General features: G+C 37.5%; 1 protein-coding gene across 1 annotated transcript in view; it reads right to left on the reverse strand.

Moving 5' to 3' along the window:
* Positions 1-17053, reverse strand: part of PCSK5 (proprotein convertase subtilisin/kexin type 5) — a 171280-nt gene that overhangs the window by 65373 nt on the left and 88854 nt on the right. The window contains exons 6-7 of the mRNA XM_084225783.1: positions 14626-14714; positions 8924-9096 (exon numbers count right to left, since the gene is read on the reverse strand). Coding sequence (XP_084081909.1) covers positions 8924-9096; positions 14626-14714 — 262 coding nt within the window. The remainder of the gene's footprint in view (positions 1-8923; positions 9097-14625; positions 14715-17053) is intronic.

The raw sequence follows: 17053 nt of genomic DNA on the forward strand, positions 1-17053 counted from the left end.
GCATGCAAAGCCAAAATAAACAAGCAGTGCACAGGAAAGCCATCAGTGTGAGAAATGGGTATGCAATTGATGTTATACACAAACACCCATTATATGGGATGGGTTCAGGCAGTTCTCATTGCCTTTACACTACTATCTGATTAATCACTTTAGACAGGGAGCCCAGGGCCACTAGATCCACACAGCTGTTTTTTACGACTTACATCAGACTCTTCCTTGTGGAAAACTTCAGGTTTAGAGATGTCTATTGAACTCTGGGGTTTAACAAAAAAAACCTCCTATTTTCTACAAATTTAGCTCTTTTCAGTAGATAAGCATGAAAATATGACTGCTTCACGTCTACTTTTGCAGACTGAAGACTTACGGAACAACTTTGTGCAGTTTGTCTCCCACAGCCTTTATTTAAAAAACAACGTATAGGCTGCGTGGAAAGTCACTGCCCTCACAGTTTTGTGCCTTAAACTGTTAAATTTTCTGCACAGAAAACTTTTGACACCAAAATTCCAGTGATTTCCAGTCTAGAAATCTCTTTTTTCCTACGTGACACATACAAATGCATAGAACTACTGTTGTTCAAATATATGAGTGAAGTGTATATGTGATTTGTTTACACACAGAAACCAGATTAATGTTTCAAAAAGGCATACTCTGAAATCTATATACTTCAGTGTATGGAAATATTGATTTGCCAAAGCTGCTTTTTAGTATGCTTTTTTCAAATTAAGAGTTACTCCACAAAAAGAATGCAGCATTTTTTTGTTTTTTTGGGTTTTTTTTATGTTCAACATATCACCTGTTTCAGAGTTGGCATCCAAATCCAGAGGCATTTTGGAAAGTCTAAAACCAGCAATGCTATTCTGGCTTGTTTCAACAGTTTTCATGCATGTGTGAGATGGGATGAGGTAACCAACAGTTTTGGTTTCCAGTACACTTTGCGACATTGTAAGGAAAATGGCCATTTTGGGTATATCTTCCGGTAACTCTCATTACAAATTTTCCCATCTTTCAGGATTCTTTTATTTCAATGAATGCAATGTGAGAACATTTCTGATACATTAATTCTTTTTCTGCATTTTTTTGTACTACATGCTAATTATCTGTGAAAAGGCTCATTTTTGCACAGAAGGTAAAGGAGAGCGATATTAAGGTTAGCTTTGTTTGGGACAGAAACAGTTGAAAACCAAGAGATTAGTGAGGAGAGAGTAAATTAAGTTATTTTCAGAATTGTTTTTGCTCAGACACCAACCTTGCACCTGGGAGATGTTAGAAAATACTCAGTGTGAGAGAATTCACACAATTGTGTTTGCTTTGGTTTGTTTTCTGTCCACTGAAGAAGAAATTAAATTTTCTCAGAGTAGATAACAGAATGTTGTTAAAGACCTAAAAGCATTCTTTCTGTAGGCTAGGGGCCTCTTTGTAGGGGGAGAAGGGAGATAAGAAGTTTTGAGATTGTAAAACACAGCCTGGTGAAGACTTATGTACGCTCCAAGCTCTTTGATATGTAATGCAGGGGTCAGGCCCTGCTAAAATGAGCTTAGCAATGTATGTATATATCTTTGTTTCTTTGTAATCCTCCAGCCAGTGAGGTGATGGAAGAAATCTATTCTCTGCACTTCAGATGTGGGTCGTGGTTGTCTTCATAACCTTAGCTGCATATATTTGACTCACGCACTTTGTTCACATATTTCCTAAACAAAATAAAGTTTACTGTATGAAAGTTCATCCAAGTATCACTGAGCCTAAATATTATTTAATTTACTGGAAGGCAATATTCCAAATTCTACTTTGTTTGAATGCAAGAAGTTGATAACTGTGTGCAAACAGTAGAGCAAAGGATTGCTACTATTGGATTAATGATGTGTTATCACCTAACCTCATTTTTGCTGGGCAACCCCTATGTGTAGAAAACTACATCATATCAAGTTTAAACCACATCTGCAAAGTTATTAAGGCATCTGAGATACATCACCCAAACACAAGGTAGTCAGACCTAGAAATTAGGCATATTGGTCAGAAATGAAGGAAGGTGAACAAATTTTGTAAAGCGATGGCTTAGGAAGTTTAGGGCTATGGAAGATAATCAATTGGGAATGAGCTACCCTAAAATAGTCTGTCCACTGGATTAGTAAGTAAGGTCTATATGAACCCACCCAGGGAATATGCAAGCAATACTATGCACACATAGAAAATGCCTAAACTGGCATGCCCCGTTCTGGTATCCACACTGGAAATACTAATGCCAAAAAACAGAAAGAATGAAGTCTGATTTGGAAAGTCTGACTAACAGAAAGAAACTCAATATACAAAGCATTACGCTTAAGATTGCAGAACAGATTTTAAAGGTCAGTAAGTGGTGCCTGCATTACTGTACAAAAGCTCAAAATGCAACAAACACTTCAGAATTTCAGATAAACCTGTGAAGTTTTTCTCTGGTAACTTATTTTATGTAGAGAAATGTATCAGAACCAGATTGTCAGGCTTCTGCAAAGATATGATGAGCCCTGCAAGAAATCAGTAATGAAACAAAAGAAAATGAACACTATTGTAACATCAAAGTGGGTGTGGAAATTGTTGTACAGGAAATAACATAGGGTTTGCTGGAAAAACATAGAGTAGAGTATTTCAAGGATGAGGTTGGGAAACAAAGTTGACCTAGGTATCTTTTAAGTATTTTGACCTAAAAGAGAAAGAGCATCTTAGTGAGTCTAGTAATCACCACCACCTGCATTCAAGAAAAGAATTCAGGCTGGAAGATGTGGAGAAGCAGTACTCTATTGAACAAGGAGATGGACAGACTAGTTTTTAAGTGATCAGTGAGTGTGGCATGTCTATCATATCTAAATGAAGTTTGAAATGAGACTAATCAAAAAACGTATCAGAAATAAAAATGGAGGGAGGGAAGTTATTTAAGATGAGGCACAATTTATGTCCAGGAACAAATGGGCAGAAAACTGCACATGAGGAAACCACGTTGTAACTTAAAAGAAAATCTATAACCAATAAATAATGTAGGCCATAAAATGTTTCCCCAAGAGAATCAGAGGGGAAAAGAATCTGATTTGCTCTACAACATAAAATGCTCAATGTATTTAAATGGCACAATGCCTGTGGTGGTAGAAAGCTGCACTGGATGACCTATGCTGTCATTTCCTGTCTTATGTCCTATGGTCCAGTTCAATTTATGCAAGAGATCCCTTGCTCCAAATCTGTAATGTCTTAGATATCAAGTTTTCCAACACCATAACATGCACCATAAATACAGCAAAAGACTCAGCTTACAGTGGAAATGAAAGTCAGAGACTCAGATGAGTAATAAGCTATATTATTTTCAATAGTGAAGATTGCTACTGCCTTGCAAAGACATGGACATGAGATTTCAGTTAAAAATGGCTCTTCTCAAAAGATTTACAGAAACCAGAAAATAACAGAAGGATCAGGAAAACAGGGATATAAATGAAGCAACAACTGGATGAAATTTTGCTGATTGGGCTTAAGACACAAGGCAGGTACAGATGAAAGATGTTAGAACTATGAATATCAAGCCAATGGTGCTATGTCTTGTGACATCATAGGAAGAAATACAATGATAAAAAACAGAAGGATTTTTCAAGTTCTATTATGTAATCAGCATGCACTTCTAGTACAGAGCCAATCAAAGATTAACTTAGTATGTTGAGGCGTATGTCTATATATCGATATCTATATCTATCTTGTCTGTATTTAGATAAGATAGATATAGATATAGCTATATAGACATAAGCTTCATGTTCCTCATCACATGTTCATGTTCACTTTTTATCATAGATACAACCAGGATACATAGTATATATCCAAACTATGTAATAGATAAATGCCAAGACCTAACACTAGAATATATCAGCCTACTGCAAATCTGTCTTCTGAGTCCATCCCCAAGAACAGCAATAACTCTTCTGATTGATTTTCAACAAGTATTTCTTGCCAACTTATTGGAAATGTGCAGGAGGTCTCATGAATGAGAAACACATCCATATATGATTGCAGACATGCATAAACACTGGTATGTATTATTTAGACCTAAACAACAGCTGTGCAAGGTGAAAAAACACAATACACATTTTAAAAAATAATTTTAAAAATCTGCTGTGTATCACTTGAAATGTATTGACACGTTTGACTAGAAGTCTTCCTGCTGTAATTTCAGCATTAGATTTCTGAAATGCAGTTCTCTGGCAAAGTAAAAGGGCATAATTCCTCTTGGTGTAGGCAACTCATCCTCCTCAGAATAATGCAGAGACATGATGACAGGACAAATAAATTTAATAGAAACATCTCTGGTAGAACATTAAGAGCAAACCTTTGCCTAGACACTTGAAAATGATGAGCAATCTCTTCCATTTTTGGAGGAGAAACATACAGTAATGATGTTGATAATAATAACTGTTAAATCCTTCTTCTTGATTTCTCCTTTTCTTCCCTCTTCTCTCTCATTCTTGCATGTGGGTAGGATGCTTTAAGTGATTTTAAGTGCTTGAACCCAGCAAGCACTTGGAACATACACTCTGAAGCCAAAGCTGTTGAAGCAAGAGAGATGAGAAGGGGCAATGATGATGGGAGGGAAGGCATGAAGCTGAGTTTGCACAAGAGGTTCAGCCACACAGCATCTGATCATTAATGTCCATCAAATATTTTGGCTTGAGTCCAGCTCACTGAACAGAGTGGTGTCACAGCAATAAGATGAAGATGCCTGTGCCCAAAGTTTTCATGCAGATCTCCCTTCCTCTCCACCCTCTCTGGGTTATATTAAGGACGACCTGACCAGTTGCTGATTTATATACACTTCCTTATGTGTACTACAGAAACAACATAAAATGTGAGATTAGTGAGACACTGGAGAGTGAGATAACAAGCTCTTTGGAATCCTTCAATGTAAAGTATCTACAGTGGTTACATATCTAGAAACTTGACTATTTGGTCTTTGCCAAACAGCAATGAGAGAACAAGTCTGAATACCTGAAATGTTTTCCTCTCCAAACGATGTTGACACCATCACAGAATACCAGACTTATTTGTATGAATAAAAATGAACTGGCCTGAACGCTGCATGGCGAAGCCATGGATCAGCAAACTCAACTCCATTAAGTGCTTATAGCATTGTGCTTATTGACTGTAAGACACCAACAGGCATCTTAAAAACATAGATTTCGTATTTATGAATCAGGGAAGGCTTTTATGCTCTCCATTTTGTCCCAGATTCAGCACAGTCTTATGACATGATTTGGCCATGATCATATTATGCAATGCCTAAGCTTGTTTGCTCTTGAGCACAGGGCGAAATGTAACATTACATACCTAATCTTTCCTTGAATTTGTTACTTTTTGATATACCACCATTTGTCTGAGGCTGTTTTCAGGCAAATTCTGCATGATTACAATGGATTTTTTCTTGAAATTATTAGGTCTACAAGTTCTAATGCATTCGTATTTAAAACATAGACATCTAGAATTTTCCACACTTACAACAACGCTATTTTCAAGAGAAGGATCTTCTCAACTGAAAGCATGATTTAAAGGGAGCTCTATATTTGCACAGAAATTGTTTGATAGTAAAGTGTCCAAGACTTCTCTTTGAACTCAAGTATGCAAATTTCATGAAATTAGATGAAATACCCTTAAAAATGACATAAAATCATAGTACTTGTGACAGGTTTAAAAACTGGTTTTCTTTTTCATTACCTTGGTCCTGGACAGAATTTTTAGGTATATTTAACTTACATGTTCATTTCATGAATTCATTTATCCCTCAGTAGCCTTTCTTCAAACAGATTTCTCTGCTCAATTCAAGGCATGTGTTGTCTCTCTGTAATTCTACAGAAAAACTATGCAGTCATCTTTACTATTTTCTGCAGGATTTGAAAGGTGTCACCATATTAGTTCAGCAAATATAAAAATAATAATAGTTTTGAAGCACACAGCACAAGTTGTTGATTGGAATAATATGTGCTTAAGATAAATCAGGTGCTTTTTTCATGGAACCAAGTCTCTTAGGAAACTCAACAATGGATGGCTCTTGCATCCATTTCATTTTTATGCAATGATTAAATTAAATTTTAAATAATAATTGAGCTTGATTATGCTCTAATCAAAGTTATTATTCAGCAGTATCTTTGATTTTCCTAATAAAGCCAGCCAGACATAATTTCCTTTTCAGACGTTTTTAAAAAATCTTGGCATTTCCTTTTGCTGCTCCATTTTAAAATTCTAATATACAATTGTTTGGATACTTGCATAATAAATTAGGAATATCAATCTTCAAACTTTGCATAGGTCTGAAAAAAGGTATTGTTAAATTGTCCTGTACTGATGTGTCCTGGGTAACACAAAATGTTACTGTATTCCATATCTATCTGTGCCCAAAGTTACTGTCTCTTTGAAGACCCAGTGGCCAGAAAAGGAACAGTGAAGTCAGGCTGTGTGTAAGTCCTTTTTTAAGGTTGGGGGCATTTGGGAAAAAGTGCTCTTTCTCTTTTGTTCTTGATGGGCGAGCTGAGATAGCACATGGCAGACAGCAACCACACCGCCAAGCCAAGAAAAATAGAACAGCCCTCACTCCATATGGTTGCCCCAGACTGCCAGCAGTGCCTGGTCAAAGCAGGAAGGCATGGAATCCAAGCTGTCCAAGCCCCTGCCGCTATTTTTGCTAAAGAGAAGGCAAAGTCCCTCCATGAGTTCCAGCTGTTGACCCAGTTCCAGCCTCCAGAGACTCTAGGTTTTCTTTCTGTTTTGTTCTTTTGCCCTGTTTGTTGACATCTGGGGGGAAGAGGGAGATTTTTACTTGCAGAGGTTCGATTGCTGTGCTGTTCTTTTCCTCTGCTCTCTCTCTCCACCCCAGGTCGCCTGCAGAGGAAATCATCCTGGGGGTAACAGTTGTCTGCCATTTTCCCTTTACCTCTCCACACACGGTCATCCATGGAGAGTGCCATCTTGGGGGAGGGTTTCTCTGCTGTTTTTGCTTTTCTTTGTTTCTGAGGAGTCCATGAGAAATCCATGAAATTCAGCAACATTATAACTACTGATTATCACAGTTATTTTTTGCCTGTTCCTGTTGCATTTTTTAATGTTTTAAACTATTATTATTTCACTTATATCTTCTTGCATTAATCTCTCCTTACTGGTGAATGGGCAGTGTCAAAACTAAAAGGGAAGGTAACTCATTCAGGAGGGTCCGCCCCCTTTAATTGTCTTAAACCAAGATACAATGTTACTTCAATTTACTCCACAGACATGATCCTAGATGTTACACTGTTGCTATTTAGTTCAATATTTCTGGAAAAGGAGAGTAAGGATCTGTAGACAACATAATAAACATTTTTGTCTGCCTATTATTATTGCACAATTATTGTGACTCGTTAGGGAAATCTATGTTTGGCTAAGTATGTAAACACGACCTTGAACAATCAGCCCATTTCTGGGATATTCTGTCAAAGTAAATTCATCTTTTCTTCTTCCATTTGCCTCATCTTTTAAAATGACACAGCTTATGACAGTATAAGGAAATATAGAGCAAGTACCTTTATCTGAATACTGAAAGAAATTACTTATTAAAAAGAAAGAGAAGAGTTCATCTTGAAGTAATTCTTGGTCTGGAAACAGCCTACCAGGGAAGGGGGTAATTCCAACATGCATTTACAATCTTTCAGTCTTTATTGTATGTTAAAGAATGAAAATTAGAGGTTAACTTTATCTGTTTTGTATTTCTTATCAGCACATTTTTATGTAAGTTTTTGAAAGTACTTCTATTTTGTGAGTAGAAATGAAGCTTTCATAGTCAGAGACAGATAAAATATCCAAATATATGGAAATACTTAGATCTATTCAAGACCTCATGGGCAGCTTCAGGCAGAACAGAGTTTGATAAAATGACATAAAAGTTAAATTGTAAGAAAGAATAATTTGACTTGTATCAAATATGACTTCTATTATTTCTCAAAAAAAATTTCTAACCTTTTTCTGCATTGTTATCAGAAAAAGCCTACCTCATAAAATGAAATGCTATGTTTTCGCTATAGACTGGTGCTTATTTCACATACAGAACAATGTGCTGGTAAAATGAAATTCATCTGGATTCTGTAGGGTATCTTCTCATATTACTGCTATAATAATAACAGTGGAACAATAATGTTTGTAGGCAAGATCTACACTCTTGGCAAGTTATTACACATATTTATCCCCAGTTTGAGAACTTGAGATTTCAATGAGGAAATGGCTGAGTCCTTCTGGTACAGAAATTCAGGCTGAACTTTTCACAGTTGTCTTCCCTACGTGAAATACGGCATTTAAACAAGCGCATATATATGCTTAAACAAAAAACTTTCTTGAGCAAGATTCCCTGCATTCTTGCAGTTCCATTAGTGCCCCCTGCATTACAGGATTGTAAATTCTCTGAGAGCAGACATAAATGGTAAAAGAACCATGGGTACAGATCTTTTTTTGCCCCCCAACTTCCTATTAAAATCATCAAACTTACATTAAGAAATCATATGAAACAAAGTAAAACAGAAATGAAGAAAGAAGGAAACACAGCCAAAGGTTTTGCTTTAAAATTTCTTTGCACCTCAGATTTGATGAGTTGGCACTGATGTGCAAAGTAGCATTTCTCAGTCAATTTATTTTTAATTACATCACTCCCTCAGAGCAGTTTTAAAAGACACTGAGGATTATGTATTCCAGATGAAAATGAACAGAGCTGATACTTAGATGAGAGTGATTATCAAGTCACTACAAAAGAAAAATACCTTTTCAGTTATATGCAAAGGAAGTTTTCTTCTTTCTTTCCAAGTCCTTTGCCTTTCCCCATGCTGAGCACTTGCACACAGTGGGCACAGGTACCCTTAGAGGTGCACATGAAAGCAGATCCAGGAAATGCACTGTGATGCCAACCTACCATTCTGATGCCGTTCTCAAAGGCCTGACGTGCTAGAGAAGCAGGTCCATCCACTGTCTTACCGTCGTCATCAGGCCCCCAGCTGGCACTGTAGATGTGGATGTGCTGGGGATTAAGGCTTAGAGACTTTGCTTCTACCATATCTGTCACATCTCCATCCAGCATCCGCACACCTTCAGAATGAAAAATACAATGAACTGTACAGACAAACTCAAAATGTTTCTTTCTTCCCCCCCCGCCCTTCCCACCCTGAGGAAGTTGTTGTGAACGACACTGAACTGAATTCCTACTGTTATTAAAGAAAAAAGCAACAACAAAATCTGTTTGGGTATCTATTTTCCCAATGTGCCTAGATGGAAAAATATAAAAAGACACAAATATTTTCATCCTTCTTCAAGTTTTAAAAATTATAAGTAATTTATCCACTATACAGCCTTCAAACTTCAACAACAAAGTTTTAGGCTAAATAAAATTTTAAAAAATACTTGAATTTTGAAATGCGTTTATGTCACTTAAAGATATATTGCAGTGAAACAGCATTACCTTCCTTGAGTCATTTACAGTTTCAATCATGTTAACAGACGTAATAAAAGGGTCCCTACAGACAAGTAACCTTGGCATCATTCCTTCATTGTATAAGGCTGCAATGAAAAAACTGGGGAGAACTCTCTTGTGTACAGAATAATTACCACACACTGTAGCACAGCAATTACAAGAGGTTATGAACAAATCAAATACGTAAAGTTGTTCAACCTGAAATTACAATATGGTGAACATTCTTCTCTTCAGAAGAAGCTTTTGTGAGGTATAATCTGGAATTCTTATGTTAAAAGAATCCATTCATGTGGGTTTAGACAAGTCAATGTGCCAGCACATCACAATATTTTAAGTTTACTAGACTGAATATAGCATGCTAAAATCTGAAAACTGAGAAAATACGGAAGCTGGGGTTTTTCCTAACTGTAAGACTTTGTGGCTAAAGCTGAGAAAACTGTCGGTTTTAACCTAAACAAGAGAAAAGACCTACACACAGCTAGTGTGACATGTGATCGAAGGGACACTAAATATCAAATAAAAATTTAATAAAATTGTATAATAGAGAGATGATCACTCACAATTCACAAGTTAGATGCTCTTTCTGCCTTAAGAGGCTACTCCTATTTATAAGCAAAATTTACATATTTTTAATTACAGACACACTGCATTTTGCTTATGAGCTCAGATTAAAAAAATTTGTGTGTTTACCAAGACTTTAACTTTCAATTGCCAAGAGGCATAGGGACTGCTTTGTTGAAAAAATACTTTTTTCCTCTTACACTATTTGACTGAGAAATGAAAAGTGATTGTATTTCTCAGTTCACACAAAAGTTGCCTATGTTTTGTGAGATAATAAACTTCTACAAACTGTGATCTCACTATGAACTTCGCTTTATAAAAAAGAGTCATTAAACCAACTCTGGGATTCTAGGATTTTATTTTCTTCTCATAATCACAGAAAATTAATGTTGGGTGAAAGTTGTGCACTCAATTCCTTTAAAGCATATTTAAGTATCTCTCTAGTTCTGAATAAAGACAATAAAGGTACACTGGTTTTGAAAGAAGGAAAATAAAGCTTTCCTTTATGACTTTGTTAGCCAGTTTAAATATTATATTCAACCAATGAATAATAACTCAAATCCTGCCACTGGCACTTAAAGAAAATCACATGCTTTTTTAAAAATTTTTTTTGCAATGGTGAAGTGGTCTACTTTTAAAGCAACACAGACAAGGTTGTGACTTAGGTGCTGTTCTCTCTAGCCAGCAATGGACAAACATGTGGCAAAGCTGTTGGCCAAGGCCAACTGTGTGAGGTTCAACCATGCCAAAAGCCAAGTCCTGCACTTTGGTTACAGCACCCCCATGCACCACCACAGGCTGGGGACAGAGTGGCTGGAAAGTGGCCCAGGGAAAAGGACATGGGGGGGTGCTTGTTGACAGCCAGCTAAACATGAGCCAGAGCCTGGCCAGGTGGCCAAAAACGCCAATGGCATCCTGGCCTGTGTCAAGAATAGTGGCCAGCAGGACCAGGGAAGTGATTGCCCCCTGTACTTGGCCCTGGTGAGGCTGCTTCTGGAGTTCTATTTCCAATCTGGGCCCCTCACTTAAAGAAAGACAACGAGGTGCTGAAATGTGTCCAGGAAAGGGCAGCAGAGCTGATGAAGTGTCTAGAGGGTAAGTCCCGTGAGGAGCTGCTGAGGGTGGGGGTATTTAGCCTGGAGGAAAGGAGGCTCATGGGAGGCCTTACTGCTCTCTACTATTGCCTGAAAGGAGGTCTTAGTAAGGTGGGGGTTGGCTTCTTTGCTGAGGCAACCAGCAACAGGATGAGAGGACATAGTCTCAAACTGCACCAGGGCAGGTCCAGGGTGGACATCAGAAAGAATTTCTTCACTGAAGGGCTTGTGTAAGCAGTGGAGCAGGCTGCTCAGGGAAGCGGTGGAGTAACCATCCCTGGAGGCGTTCTAGAAACAACAGGACATGGTGCTCAGTGCTGTGATCTAGTTTATAAGGTGGTGGTGATCAGTCAAAGGCTGAACTTGATGACCGTGGTCTTATTCAACCAAAATGACTCTGTAATTCTCTGCAAGATGAGTCTGAACAACAGACATCTGACTGGATATTTGCAGTGAAAATAATGCTCCTTCCTTCCTCCCTGCTTTTCTATTCCTGCCACCCCAATGTCTGCAGTGGTTAAGTCTGCTGATCACACATCCTCCAAACTGCATTTGGCATGTGGTGATAGCACAACAAAAGCTATCCAAAAGGCAATTAGCAGACTGTGTTTGCAGATTGTTCCAAGACTTCAGAGCCCTATAAACTTTTTCTAACATTTGCAGTAATTGCAAAATGTAAGTGGCTTTTAACTCAGAACAAATTTTCAATGAATCATAGGAAACATCCAAAACTGAGCTGAAACAAGTTTTCTTTTAAAATGCTTGTTTTTATTCAATATCTGACTTAAACTTAAAGAAACAGCTGAACTAATCTTTGTCAACTGAAGACAATATACATCTGTTGTGCCATAATTCAGTGTAACTGTTTTCCCATCAGGACTTGAGCCCAGCCAAGTAACTAAGCACCCAAATCCCCACAGATGTTTTACAACTTCCACAAACAATCAGTTTGCAATAATAACAGCAAACTAACCAAGCCTGCATATAAAAAGTCTCACAAGCTCTGTATGTGATTTGTTTTGCGTCATTATTTCAGAATTTAAACCTAAAAAAAAGATCCATTCCTTTGGCGCACTGGTTTCTCTTTTAGTGAGAGGGACTTGTAGCTTTGCTGCACAGAAATCTGTGTTTTTATAATTTTTTATAAGAAACTTGTCATAACCTGTAAAAAACCTAAAGACTCAGATTGCAATTTTACTAAAATTTTCTTTTCTGCATGTTACAGCTCCACTTACGCCATTTTAAAAGAAGGCTCAGACTTTCCTAGACACTTGGTCATCAGATGTTCTTAAATATTTGGAAAACAAGACAAGGAGTCCAAACACATTTAGAAGAAAAATAGCATTATTAATGGATATCTTGTTAACAACTTAGCATCAGAAACATCATTAACTGAATTTGTTCAACTGCCAGTATTTTATGGCATATTGATGGGACAGATTTTTTTTCCCTTCTGCTTGATATATTAGTATCCCTTATGTGTTCAGAAATGCTTTCTGGTTTGAAGTAAAAGATACTTATCTTGGTGGAGCAAATCCAACATCATTGTCAGCAGGTGCTCCTCTATATAAGAATGTAATTGCTTTACCTCAACTCTAGCTTCTTCGCCCAGAATACCCCAGGAGGGCCTTTAAATCCCTGGGAAACAAGTGAGCTGACACAACCACAGTATATTCACATGAGTAGTTATGGCTGCTCTGAAGGAAAGGAACGAGGCATGCCAAGTAGAGGTCAGCAGCAGCAAAGCTCTCAAACATATTCACCTAGTGGAAGAAGAAGCTTAACCAATCTTCCCTGGAACTTCCTCTTAAATCTGATTTTCTGCAGATTATTTGTTGAGCTTCCTAAGTAATTTCCAAATGCTGGTTTTTTTAAAAGGAGGCACCTCAAGAGAGGTTTTATACACTGTTACTCATTTCCAGCTTTCTTTTAGAAATAAATAATAAAAAAGCATTTGTATCTAGTCTTTACTGTTTCTATTATCTGTATACTGTGTCCATCTGGATCAATTTTTATACTATATTTAGAAAAGACTGTGAGTCAGCTAATATGCCTGGAGGATATTTCTTATTATTGCACACTCCTAATACTTAATAACTAATAAACTATGAAGAAGTCACTGTTACTTCTGGAGAACTTTCCAAAGCCATGTCAAAGCTGTTGCAGGTTGTGTGACTATTCCATTCAAAAATGAAATTTCGCCGGAAGGCATCTCTTATTTCCATCAGTGTAGCAACTCTCTTCTGACTCTGGTTTAACAATTCAACAGATCTGCTGGTTTACAGTTAAATGCCATGTTCACATGAGACCACCTGTTCATCTGTCACAAACTCCCTCACTTGAGCAGTTCTGATTTTCTAAACCACTCTGACAGGGCAGTTTGGGGAAGGAAGGCTCTTCACCTCAAGGGAATTTTTTTTTTCTGCATCATTGTAACCTTATCCTGGATCTGGGATTATCTACCCTAATTTACCCAGCAGGAAAACGGCAAGCCAATGTGAGGATGATGTTATGTGCTTTGGGTAATTTGAAATGAATCTGTGCTCACATTAGATTTGGATCAAACTTGTACTGATCCAGCAGAGAACAGATGCAGTGCTTTTAATAATGGAAAGATGGTCTCAGTTCTGCCCACTCATACTGTCCTCTGGTGTACAGAGGAACTGTCCTCTGTTGTACAAAGAGGTAAACATGTTTCTGTTTTTACAGATGGGCTCTGTTTTAGGCTCTATTTCGAAAGGCAACAATTAATGAGTTTGAGCTATGGGACTTAAAGCCAATATACCAATCCTGCGACTTCACAGAAAGTTCAGAATAAACTTCACTAGAAGTATTACAATCTGTCACAGGCAGGCTACATCCCAGGAGACATGCAGATGACATCTTGATAATCATTGTCATAAAACTATGCTAAAGACATTCATTCAACAGCCAGTGACTAAGAATTCACAGAAAACAATTGAAACTTCTTGACTGAATGAACAAAAATATGTGATCAAACATTGATTTTCAGGCAATAATCTTATCACCCATAGAGATCAAAAGAAAATTCTCACCAACCACAGACAAAAATATAAAGATGCAATATGTTTTGAGAGTGCTTCATTTGGGATCAATAAGCAAGGCAATATAAAGGATATGTACCTTTACTTATGGTTTGTCAAAGTTCATGGCTTAAGAGCTTTGAATCTGTGAGAAAACCCCAGTGTCCTAATTATGGGGTCATGTTTTCATCAAAAGTTTGACTTTCTATTTTTTGATGTGAACTGGGCAGCAGTGTTTCAGAGGGCACTGCAGAAGGGCTACTACAGACAAACTCCTTCAGTACTGATATTGAATGACCACTCTACAACTGAGCTTTACTAGCTAATACATACAGTGAGGCTTGTTCATACAAATCTCCTTCTCTTGTTGAGAAAGGTCTGAATGTACCATTTAGCACAAATGGCTCTTTGGTTACTTTTTTTTTCTGTAAGAGATTGTTTCACATACCTCCAATCTTGGCATTAAAGGCGATTCCTACTGTGCAGTGTGAGTTGTTCGCCGTGGCTGCCACTTCTCCAGCACAACGGGTTCCATGCCTGCAGTCAGACAAACATTTTTCCAAGTAAGCACAAACCATTGCGATTAAAGGCTTCAATTTTGCCTGTCCTCGGGTGCTAAATGAACAACTATCCATCACGTGTCACATTATTTAACCCCTCACAGTAATTTATACCCAAGTTATAATATTCCTCTGAACATGCTTTAATATTACCACCATCACTTTAAACTTTTTGTGCCTACTGGAAACACGGTTTCTAATAAAGTCATACAGAAATGATACGTAATTCACAGCAACAGAAATGAGTCTTAGATATTGGTTCTCAATTTTGAACAAAATCTTACATTTAAACAAAATGTTTGTCCAGAATTCTCTAACAACCACTCCTATTGCTAGTATGTGTATATCCATCCAACCTCCACCACGCACAATATGCCAAGAGGAAGATGAGGTTGCACCAAAGCCCACACTGCTGTTTAGAGGTGAGGCTAAGACTGTATGCAAGGTATGCTCAAAGCTTAGGCACCTCTTGGTCCTACCTTGGGCCAACCCTGCAAGCCTGATTGCCTTTCTGGGAGCAGTAAAAATGTCAAAAGCACCTGTCACATCAGAGGTATGCTCTGTGCCTGGAAGCAGAGCTAAGCTGCAAGTGTTCAATTTCAAGAAGCTACTGAAGGAAAACAAGAAATGTCCAGTGGCTGCTCACCCCCTTCCCCTCTGTGCAAAGCCACAGTGGGATGCTTTGCCTAGCCCGGATCCATATGCTCTACAAGGTGACTGTGGCTACCCATACTGTTGCCACGGTAGGAAAGCTGCCCCCATGTTTTGTGGTTTTTGCCTTTAACATGGATTTCATAGGGTGTTTTCTACTAATAAGTCATGCCCTCATCCTTGTGCAGTGAATCAGCTCCACTGCAAAAATGCGATGCAAGCAAGATGGAGCAGGCAGGGAACCTTAGAGAGGTGCTATGATGGGGAGATAGAGAGTTTCAGCCCACAGAGCAAAAGAGATAGGAACTTGATAAGATGTAGATAATAAGAAAGATAATATAAGGCTTGAGTAGCCAAAAAGAAAGAAGTTTAAGTCAAAGGGAGAAATAGAAAACTACACAGCAAGCACTTCAGAGGAGGCTGAGATCAGTTGGGTACACAGACACTCTTCTCCTGGTGGCTGACAGACTTGTTTGCACAGACATTTAAAGAACACAGCTGCTTTTTAAATAAAGTTGATGCTTATATTACAGACAAGAATCACTACTGCTTTCCTTTGGTACAGCTTGTTTGTGTAAAGTTATTTCTTATTTCATTATTATCAGGGTAATTTTTCCCCCTTACCCTTTTAAGACACTTAAACAGGAGACACTAAGATGACTTGCTTGGAATGGATTAACGTAAAACAAGAATAACAAATAGGACTAGGAAAAAGAGACAAAATAAAAAAATAAGAAATATAAATGATCAGTGCTAAACTGCTAAAATGTCACAGACTATAATTCAGTTTATTTGAAAAGAAAGATATACATAACCTCTAAGAAAAGTGTAACCTTTATTCACAAAATCAAACTGACAAGTTGGAAACTGATTAATTCTAAAGCTGGCTCAAGATTTCACAATTATATTATCTCAACTAATTTCCTATTGATCTGTCACAATCCATTATTTGGTTGCCAAACTTGACCAGAGAATTTTTCAAGACTAAATCTGAAGTTTATTTTTCATATGAAGACTAATTTTAAAGCCTAATTCTTCTTAATTTGAAAAAAGACTGTTTACCTTAATCAGCAAATTAATGTCTTACCCATTTATAAAATCAATTTGAAAAGCCTGAAGTAAACAATTCAAAAATCACAGAAGAAAACAAGTTTTGAAAAGATCCCTCTTTATTTTAAAGCATTTCCAAATAGTCTTCTAGCTCTGTGTTTGAAGTAATGCCTGTTAAAAATGTCTTAATATTTAAATGAAAAGATCTGTCTTAAAAAGTTTTACAAGACATTATATCCAAACATCCTTTCTTTTTATTATGGTTTTGTTAGGTGTACATGCAAGTTTTGAGGTGTTATCACTCAAACATTAAAACACATACAACTATACTTTAGAAATGTAGAAATACCTGCAGACATCAGCTTAGTGCATAGAATTCATTACTAAATCATTCCCTGCCTGGCAAAAGCCAGGTAGCCAAACTGCAACTTCCCAGACAGAGACTGCATTGTCAAGAAATCCCTCAAAGGTGCCAAGTTTGGGAAGATGTGATGGGGAGGAAGGTCTTTTGGTAGAGCAAATGAATGGATAAAAGCCACGCATGGAGAAGGGAGGCTGCCTGGAGAAGAATGGAACAAATAGCTCAAATTTCTCCTTGTCTCCAGATGGAATATA

Source organism: Fringilla coelebs (assembly GCF_963513975.1).
Source record: "Fringilla coelebs genome assembly, chromosome: Z".
Classification (NCBI taxonomy): Eukaryota; Metazoa; Chordata; class Aves; order Passeriformes; family Fringillidae; genus Fringilla; species Fringilla coelebs.